The following is a 10,507-nucleotide window of genomic DNA, read 5'->3' on the forward strand; positions in this document are numbered from 1 at the left end:
ATGAAACCTTTGTATGTTAAATGGCACCCACTTTGTTACAAAGTCTAAGCCTTGGTTTGAATTGTGTGATCTCTTCTGGCCCTCCCAAATTGACTGACTGGCAAATGGCGCAGCCTCTAATACAGAAGCTCCCTTTGTAGAAAACTGCCCCGAGTCATAAAAGCTTGATGTTTGTAGATGCGGCAATGAAGACTGAGGCCTGAGGAACTTGACACATTTAAACTAAAGTATTTAAGTGCTGAATCATTTTGAACATACACACACATAAATGGCAGCAGATGGAGTACCTACCTGGCCATAATTTGTTCCTGTAGAACTTGTAATTGCTTCTCCATTTCAGGACTTATTCAACCTGTTCAAATAAGGGGAGGAAGGCTTTTATTCACTCATTTACAATGAGTGGTTGCAATGCCTGCCCTCCCTTCACCCTGCCGGCACGGAGTAAGAGTTAATGTCCTCTCCACTTCACCCTACCAGGATCAGGTATGGAGCAAGAGGTAATGCCCACCCCCCTTCACCTGGCCGGGATGAGTCTTGGAGGAAGAGACAATGCCCGCCTGCCCACCCTCCCCTTTCTAGAGCCCGTTGTATTTTCCCCCACAACGGGCTTTGTTGCTAGTTGCTTATATTTTTCCTGCTTCTGGATTTGGGATGTAGTAGAACAGTAGCAATGGGGAAATGGCAAATGCCTCTATCCTCCGCTGCCCATGGGGGATACATCACAATATCGGCCACAATCTTATTCTATGCCCCCTGTACAAAGTAATCTTTAGAAATGAGGATGGGATTATATTAGGATAAGTAAAAGTTCCCTGCGGGTTCAGAATCTAGATTTCATCTTGTTCACTACTCAAGGCATCAATGCACACTATTCATCTTGCTTTGCTAATTTGGTACCACTCAGGACTTAGTGTGTTTCATTCACACTGATTAGATCTTTTATAGGGAGATGGACCACTGGGGCACATGCAGAGCAGGACACCTCTGACATTCTGCTTTGACTGAACCTCATTTCCATTTGTGCTCTTGTGGTCTTTCACATCACCTATGACCTGAGCCTTTTAATTAGAGATAATGGGCACTGAGCTTGGGAATTTCTGCATACAAAGCAGATGCTCTAGTTCTGAGCCCACCTTGGGACTTTGTTTTTTTAAAGACATCTCCCCCCTTCTACTCTCAGTATAATATAATGCATTCTTACGAAGCAATCCTATGCACGTTTACCCCCAAAGTCAGTCCTGCTACATTCAATGTCTTTTACTCCCAGGTAAGTGTGCATAGGACTGGAGCCTTGCCCACTGAGGTGTTTGCACATGTCTCTATGTGCTTTGGCCCAGGAAAGTTTATGCTACAACAAATCTGCAGTGTTCTAAAAGTTTTAAAACTTTTTTGCTAAAACACTCTTATCACATTTGCCCTTCCACAATGCTTTTAAAGAAAACTGGGGGTAAAAGGATAAGGGAGGGACGGAATCCATTGGGATACATTTAAGCCCTGAAACCTCTTCCTGGTGAGAACGGTAAACTATCATGAAATAAATAACAATTCATTGCCAGAGTGGAGTAAAGGAGTGGGGGGTGGGGGGAAGACAAAGTATGCCCCTGAGCATAGCAAAGGACTTTTCTTAGCTGAAGAATCACAGCCAGCCTCTAACACACCTGAACCTGCAGAGTGACTTGATGCCACTTCCACAAAAGTGTGAGCCCCAGAACTTTTCCATTAAAAAACCTGACGACACAGGGTTGCCAGCTCTAGGTTAGAAAATTCCTGGAGATATTAGGTACCTCAGCAGGGTATATAATGCCATAGAGTCCACCCTCTACTGCAATCATTTTTCTCTAGGGGAACTGATCACTGTTGCCTGGAGATCCGTTGTAATTCGGGGAGATCTCCAGGCATCACCTGGAGGTTGGCAAACCTAATTTCTAGGGCCAAAGGAGGAAAATGGGGAGAATTACCTGCCGGGCTCTCTCGGCTCTGCCTTCCCCGGTTGCGCTTCTGCTTACTCTGGTGGGGAAGGAACTAGCAGCGCCCCCAACCTCTGCCCTTTTACCCTCCCGCCGCGGAGACCGCCATGCCCCATCCCCGCCCTCTTCGGCCCTTTCAGCACCGGCGGCGGTTGCAGGAGCGGCCCGCAGGCTTCTCTCGTTGCCAGGGAAACAGCGGCCTCGAAGGACGCTAATCAACTACTACAATGATCTGCAGCCTCCCGTTCTCCTCTGCAGAATTCGAGGCTCTCACCTATGTTACTCTCCCTCCAGTAGAAAGTATATTTAAGCACACTCTGCCGCATGTTGCTAGCTTCCAGGTGGAGCCTGGAGATCTCCCGAAATTACAACTGCTCTCCAGATGATAGGGTTGCCAGGTCCAGGTCGGGAGGGCGGGGTTTGGGGAGGGGAAGGGCCTCAGAATGGTGTAAGGCCATAAAGTCCACCCTCCACAACACCCATTTCCTCCAGGGGAACTGCTCTCTGCCACCTGGAGATCAGTTGTAATTCAAGGAGATTTCCATCCACAAGCTGGAGACTCGCAACCATATGTGGAGAACATGGCTGCTTTGGAGACTGGACTCTATGACATTATGCTCAGATGAGGTCTCTCCCCAAACTCCACCTTCTCCAGGTCTCCCCAAATTTCCAAGCATTTCCCAAGCCAGAGCTGGCAACTCTGAGCAGTGGTGCTTGTTTTGCTCAAGTTACCCTTAGGGGGGGAAATGAGTAACCAGAGGCGAGTCAAAATAAACTAGGACTTTTGTGGCACTTTAAATATGAACAAAGCTTTATAGCTTGTGAATACTGCTACAGCCTAGTTCAGGTGACAGCCAATTATGAAATTATAAAGAAAAAGAGTTTGCAAACTGCATGGTCAAACAGTTGTGAAGTGCACAAAGGATGGGATGAGGTACGTCAGGTAAAACAAAAAGATAATATTGGGACAGGGTAAAAGCCGGAACGAGACGGAATAGGCTGGAACGGGCACTAAAGAAATGCCAGTGCCACAAAAAAGGGGGGGATGTGTTAGAGACACTCCAGAACAATATTTTAAAAATGAAAACACTGGACTGCCCCGCTTTTATTAACCCGTTCCATGCCAAAAAGCTCCCGGAACAGCACAAAACAGCCCGGAATGGGCACTAAAGAAAGGCCAGTGCCACAAAAAACAGTGGGATGTGTTAGAGACACTCCGGAACAATATTTTAGAAATGAAAACTCTGGACTGGCACCCTTCAATTAACCCTTTCTATGCCAACATGCTCACGGAACAGCACAAAACAGACTGCAGTTTTCTGCAGACTGGGGACTGAAAGCACACCCAGACCATGTTGTGTGTTTGTACAGTGAACAGTGGATTAATGTGAACAAAATCAGTGATGCAAAAATTCGTGACAGCTTGGTTGGAAAGCTGCATGAAGTATTGGTATCTGAAGAGGGTTTTGACTAAAGTGTCAGCAGGTGCTTGGAGAGACGGTTCAAGCATACAGGAGGGAACAGCAGAGCTGATTTGAAGAGAAGGAGACTGGGTAAGGTTGCAACCTCCAGATAGAGCCTGCAGTTCTCCTGGAATTACAGCTGATCTCCAGATAAGAGAGATCAACTCCCCTGGAATAGCTGCTTTGGAGGGAGGACTCTATGACAAAATATGCCACCGAGGTTCCTTTCCTTCCTAAACCACACCATCCTCTGATATTACCCCTAAATCTGCTGGCACAAGCAGGAGTCAGCAACTGTAAGACTGGGGAGGCTGAGGATGGTGAAGCAGCAAATATCATACTCTAGAATGTAACAGATAAAGGGCTTCTAAGCAAGATCAGGTTTGCCATTATGGCCTCTAGGAGAAAATTTCCTATGGGATGGTGGTCTGGGGTACCACTTGTCTGCACAAAACACACACACACGTCAGTGCCCAGGCAGCCAGGAGGGCCAATAAGGCCCTGCTGTTCCCTCCAGTATGCTTGAACTGTCTCTCCAAGCACCTGCTGACACTGTAGTCAAAACCCTCTTCAGATACCAATGCTTCATGCAGCTTTCCAACCAAGCTGTCACGAATTTTTGCATCACTGATTTTGTTCACATTAATCCACTGTTCACTGTACAAACACACACACCCTTCGCATCATTTTTGCACTCACCTTCATTTTGACCCTCTAACTGAATTGGTCTATGGGAAGCAATCCTTAAAGTGGATTCCTTTTTTTGGTTTATTATATATATTAATCAGACATCTCTTAATTTTTTTTCAAATAAATAAACAAATAAATAACTGAAAAAATAGGACATATTTTTTTATTGTTACTTGGAGCATCCAGCCAGGTAACTCCTCTTCGCCTGAGGCTAAGTCCCAGGCTACCAACAGATAATTGTTGGGGTGGAGGGAAGCGAAAAACATGGAACGGGTTAATACTCCTCCTGAGTAGCAGAGATGAGCCAGCTTGGAGAAAGAAGCTTAATGAACCCAGCCTCACCTGTAGGAGAAACTCCCTTTATAAGGCCGCAGCTAGCATGGGATTAGCTAGTCACAATTGTGGTATTCTGGAGTTGGCTGTTGGTGAGCTCTTCGGTTCTGCCTGCCTGAGCCTTGGTGGGTCACAGTCTTTGATTTTGGAACCTGTTACTTGACCATGGAGTTTGACCTGAGAATCTTTGTTGTTGGCCCTGTTGTTGTCAGAACTTGCCTCCAACCTAGTGAGTAGGATACTTTTAATCCTTCTGTTTCTATTTGTTGGTCTCCATTATACTCTTAGATTATGTTGCTGCTGTTTCTGTGGGTTTGTCATGAAAATATGGTTTAGAGCAAATTATACTAAGTGATACATGTGTATTCTAATGAACTTTGTTTTAGAATTTCATTAGGCTGTCTTGGTTTGGGGCATAAATTGAGCCAAATGTGTAAGTTTGGTTTTCTATAGTGCCTTTAATAAATATGGATCTGCCTTTTGGATCTCTTAGCGTATCTTTACATTGGAAGGGTAAATATTTTTTCTTTACCTTTTCAACATAAATTTTAAATTTCAGGCATGGGAGAGATGGAGCTCTTTCAAAGTGCTATCATTCTCTTCAACACTGACACCACACCCTCCGCTTTTCTCCATTTCTCAGCTTCTTCTGGTGGTAGCTAGGATATTTCACCCCATGAAGTAGGTTCAGGTATTTCTGCTGTTCTTAGTGCAGAGGTAGTCAAGTCAAGTTTATTATTACAGTCTGTGACCAGTACATATAAAACCATTTGCAAATCAGTTTAAAAGCAGTTGAGACTGGATACCGGGGAAGCACGATGAATAAATATAAGAGTAAAAAAATAAGATCATCATAAATTAGTTGTTTAAGCTGCCTTATGTGATTTACGTTGCTTGTAGACCTGGGCACAGAATCTTGCTACTTGACATGGTGTCTGGTGATTCTGATCAGACAAAAGATAATCAAGTTTGATTTTATTTGAACTTCCAGGGAATCTTTCTACTAATGGACTGATGGTTTCCGCTCTAATTTTACTATGACTTGGGCAGTTGAAGAAGATGTGCTCCATTGAGTCAATTTCTCTTAGGGGATAGGAGCAAAGCCTAAGAGAGTAATGGACAGCTTTAAACTTTCCTTCCAGAACGGCAGAGGGTAGAGTTGAACTTCTAGATAAAGCAAATGCTTTAGTTGGAGTTACTGGATTCAAGAAAGTAAAAATAGGCTGCAGGAGCGGCAATATATTTAGTAGTATCTGAAGAAATAAAACCTGATGCTCTAAGTAAATCTGTTTGTCTTTCAATGTCTGTCACTCTCTGCTTAATGAGTGATTTTGCTTGGTCTAACCCCATGACTAGCAAACTTTGATGGGAAAGACCCAATTTTCCCAGGGATTTCAGAGTCGCCTTTTGCCAATTAGATTGTCTTGGAATAACAGAGGGAGCAGATCTTGAAGGTTTAGACGTCCTGACAGCCATTTGAAAATTGAAAGGATGGTGATTCTGGCCTCTACCCTTAACATTCCTGTTTCCAGTCTAACCCCTGAGTTAGGCATGCATTTGGGCACTTGTAATAGAGCTCTAAGGAATTTGGAGTGCACTCTCTCAAGTTGAGAGAAAGAGGAGAATGGCAGCCCCAAGAATGATCTGTATACTAATTGGGCCAATGGTTTGGCTTTAAACAAACTGAGTGCAGCCGGTACATACTGCCCCCCTTGTGATCGATAGAATTTCAGTATACCGTGTGCTGTTTTTTCTCCCACATCAGCAATGAAGCTGCTATGTGTTGTTTTGGTACCTGAGGCTTGCAAAACTACACCCAAATATTTGAAGCTGGTAAGTTGTTCTAACTGATGCCCCTGAAGCTCCCATCGTCTGATCTTTGGATTTTTACCGAAAACCAGGATCTTAGTTTTTTGGTAATTAGTTAGAAGGTGTTCAGTATCACAGAATTGGGAGAATTTTTTTAGGGCTTGTTTCAGCCCTATGGGGGTCCTAGAAAGTAATACAGCATCATCTGCATAGAGCAGTACGTGAATGTGCCTATTTGCTAATTTGGGAGGGTGCAATCCAGGGTCATTCAAAAGGTTTACCAAACTGTTGATGTAGAAGATAAACAGAAAGGGGGCTAGAAGGCACACCTGCCTGTAAGTTTGAATGGGGTCAGTCAAATGCCCAATTCGGCTGCACCTTACTCAGGGCAGTTTGCTTGTGCATAGCCCCCAAAAGGGACAGCAGTCACCTATCAATAGAGGAGGCCTGCAGTTTCCTCCAAAGTCTATTTCTAGAGACTGTGTCAAAAGCTGCTTTTAAATCAACAAATGCCCGGTAAAGTGATGCTTGGTCTCCTGTAGCGTATTTCTCTACAAGGTGTTGCATTACTAGGCAGTAATCTATTGTTGACCTGCCAGCTCTAAACCCAGCTTGCTCATCAGCAATTATATCCTCCTGTTCTAGCCAGTCTAAAAATTTCTTCAGCAGATGTTTTGTAGACAACTTGCTTACAATGCTTAGTAAGCTGATTGGTCTATAATTGGATGGATCCTCCTTCTTTCCCTTCTTATGGAAGGGGACTACTATAGCCATTCCCCAATCATTGGGGATGTAGCCGGTTTCATCAATATAAGTAAATAGGGAGGCTAGGAAAGTTTCCCACCCGTCCTTATTTGTTTTTAGTAATTCTGGAGATATTCCATCAAGCCCAGGGGCTTTTGCATTCTTTAACTGGCTAATATAAGCTTTTACCTCTTCGGCATGAACTGGGGGGCATTTGGCCAGATTTTCTATTGTTAGGGCAGGAGGGGGTTGAATAGGATCATCATACATTTTTTGGAAAAAATAAGTCCATTTATCTGGGGGGATAGCGGAAGCCAAGGGGGAGGCGGCCGTGGACACTAGTTTCCAGAACACCACTGAGTTTTTGCTCGTAGCTGCTTCAGTTATATTGGCCCACAGTTTTCTGGTATGTTCTTTCTTACAGCGGGCAACCAGTGATTTATACTTCTTTTTAAAAAATGAAAGAGAACGATATGCATCTTGTCTGGTCTTTTCATCAGCTCTCAGTGCTAGCTTATAGGCATAGATTAAAGCATTTTTAGCACAAATACAGCTTTGATCAAACCAAGGTTTAGACGACAAATTGGTCTTGACCAGTTTTCCCTCTCGAGCACCTACCAAAAGTGGCCTTAAGGATTGGACGAGGTCATCATAACTCTTTAAAGGATTTTCAGATTTTGAGGAAACCTTAAAAGCTTGGCTATATAGTTGTAGGTTCTAGTGCAGAGGTATTTTTCCCTGCACTTGTTCCTCTGCAGCAAGTATGCTATGCGCATTGCTACAGCAGAATTTCCCTACTTTCCTCCCTTTTATTGCAGCCATGAAGCTGACTTTCTGCCCATTTCTTTCCAGACGCAGCAGAATAGCTGTGAAGATTTTAGTGTTTTCCACTCTGCCTCTTCTCTTGGTGTTGCTGGGATAGAGTTTGCTCTAAGAAGTGGGTTTTTTTCTTAGCTCTGGAGGCAGTTTCCCACCTTTTCCCTTTTGTTTTCCTTCTCACTTCTTGCTTGGCTTCCTCAAGTTGCTGAAAAGTTTCTTTTTCTAGCATTGGAAGCTATTTCCCCACCTTTTTCCTGGCTGGCACAACAGCGTGTCTTCTACTCCCACCCCCTTCTCATGTTTGCTGTGAGACAATGAGAGAGAGAATTGTGTTGTTCTTGAAAAGGAGATACTTTTGTCTGCAGTTACTTAATTTGTTTGCTTTCTTCTTTTTAGCTGGCTCTCTGGAGAGCTAAAAAGGAGTAGTTTCACTAAGGATTGTTCCTCTCAAGTTGACTGAGACTTCTGAGATAACTTTGAGTAATTGAGAGGGCGGTAGCAGAACAGCTGCAGGTATACCTGGGTGATGCCTCTATCCTGGATCCATTCCAGTCCAGCTTCAGGCCTGGCCATGGTACAGAGACGGCTCTGGTTGCCCTCACAGATGATCTGCGGCGACACCTGGACCAGAGTGGGTCGGCACTGCTGATACTTTTAGATCTTACAGCAGCATTTGACATGGTCAATCATAATCTTCTGACCCATTGCCTTGCCGATGTGGGGATTCGTGGAACAGCCCTGCAACGGCTGAACTCCTTCCTTCACAATCTAGGACAGAGGGTGGCACTCAGGGAACAGATGTCTGCTTACCATTCTTTGGTATGTGGCATCCCTCAGGGGGCGATTCTTTCCCCGATGCTATTTAACATCTATATGTGCCCCCTTGCCCCGTTAGCCCGCAGCTTTGGGCTAGGTTGTCACTGGTATGCGGATGACACTCAGCTCTATCTGCTGATGGATGGTGTTATGACCTTTACTTTCTTTAGGGTAGATTTTTCTTTTAATCTATCCCTTAACCCTCTGGGTAGTCTGCTGCCACCCGGAATATTTTATTCCAAGATATTTTATTTAAATTTTCCCTTTGGTAACGTTCCTAAGCGTCAGGCTCCTTCGTGGTTCTATGTGGCCCTGAAGATAGGAATGGGATATAGCAATGACAGCTACACTGGGATATAGCAAAACAAAAATAAGCTTTTATTTATTCGAGAAGCGTATCGGTTTCATAAACGTAGTTCTCGGTTCTTAAAGTTACTTCATTTACTCTCATTCACACAGCTGGCCTCTCTTTCCCTGACTGAGTGTCCTTTCACAAACATGCTCAGTTCAGGTTCCACACAGGTTATATTTCTCTCATAAACACTTCAACATATTCAGGCAGCACACAGCTAGCCTGCTTTCTTCTGACTAAAAATTTTCTCTCTACTCTCAGTCTCAAACTGCATTCACTCCACCCACCCTCTCAGTCCTCAAACAATCATATTGTCAGAAACTGTTTTAACCTAAGTAACGCCATATTTAATCGTGTAGTGTTTAGACTTCTTTCCCTCCAGGCAACACCTGCAAGGAGCCGATTCCATTGGGAAAGGATCCTGTCTTATCTGCTGTTTCGACCCTGGCCAGCTCAGCGCACCTCTGAGAAGTTTTGCTGTATGAACTCGGGGGGGAGGCTGGGCTCCGGGAGTGTGAAATGTAACAACCTTTGCTCTATGATTCATTCCTAGCAACGCTTTGCTCGGCCAGGATCTCTAATCCTGGAATATGCACATCTGGGCTTGAATGCTGTCTTTCACAATAAACCTTTTGAAATCAAAAGACCTCGTCTTCTTGCAGAAGGGAGTGAAACAGACTATCAAGTCTGCAATGCCATAGCCTGACACATATCACTCACTCATCCATCTCCTTCACCCCCCACTCTTCACCTATCTCATCAAGCATTTAAAGATACATGCACCATGCATCATGTGCTGTGCCAGCTGCACTGGCTTCCAGTGGAGTTCCAGATCCGGTTCAAGGTGTTAACCTTGGTATTTAAAGCCCTTCATGGACTGGGACCTCCATACCTGCGGGACCGCCTCTTCCATTACGTCCCCTGCAGGGTGTTGCGCTCTGCAGACAAGCAACTCCTGGTGGTCCCTGGCCCAAAGGACATCCATCTGGCCTCAACCAGGGCGAGGGCTTTTTCTGCCCTGGCCCTGGCCTGGTGGAATGCTCTCCCGCTGGAGATCTGGGCCCTGTGGGACCTGTTACAGTTTTGCAGGGCTTGTAAAACGGAGATGTTCTGCTGGGCCTTTGGCTGAGTGCCAGCGAGTGTCCTTCTTCTTCCATCTAAAACCACCATTTCTTCCGGAGCTGCCCTCAGCCATCTGCCATGCCTGTATACGGACTCCCAATATTTGTTTAAATAGCCTGCTCCTGGACTATTTAAATTATTTTTTAAAAATTATTATTGATTGTATGTTTCTGTGATTTTAATGTATTTTTAATGTTGTTAGCCACCCTTAGCCCATCTGTGAGGAGGGTAGGGTATACATCAAATAAATAAATAAATAAATAAATAAATAAATAAATAAGTTACGGTGAGCTTTTGAGCTGCTTGATGTCTGTGGACAGGACCATTTAGGGGGTGCTCAATAGGTTTTCTCAGTTGCATTTTTTTCAAGAAAGTAATCTGTTTAAAACTAT

At 44.4% G+C, this 10,507-nt stretch overlaps 1 protein-coding gene across 2 annotated transcripts in view; it reads right to left on the reverse strand.

Annotated features, from left to right (window-relative positions):
* DEUP1 (deuterosome assembly protein 1) overlaps positions 1 to 2,321 on the reverse strand; it is a 61,723-nt gene extending 59,402 nt beyond the window's left edge. The window contains exons 1-2 of one of the 2 annotated variants that reach the window (XM_054974347.1): positions 2,242 to 2,321; positions 292 to 352 (exon numbers count right to left, since the gene is read on the reverse strand). In XM_054974347.1, the coding sequence (XP_054830322.1) occupies positions 292 to 335 (44 nt within the window). In that variant the 5' untranslated portion in view covers positions 336 to 352; positions 2,242 to 2,321. Of the gene's footprint in view, positions 1 to 291; positions 353 to 1,958; positions 2,027 to 2,241 lie in introns of those variants that run through there. The other variant, XM_054974346.1, reaches the window with a different exon arrangement.
* Between the last annotated feature and the right edge of the window lie 8,186 nt (positions 2,322 to 10,507).

This window comes from Eublepharis macularius, chromosome 3, assembly GCF_028583425.1.
Source record: "Eublepharis macularius isolate TG4126 chromosome 3, MPM_Emac_v1.0, whole genome shotgun sequence".
Taxonomy (NCBI): Eukaryota; Metazoa; Chordata; class Lepidosauria; order Squamata; family Eublepharidae; genus Eublepharis; species Eublepharis macularius.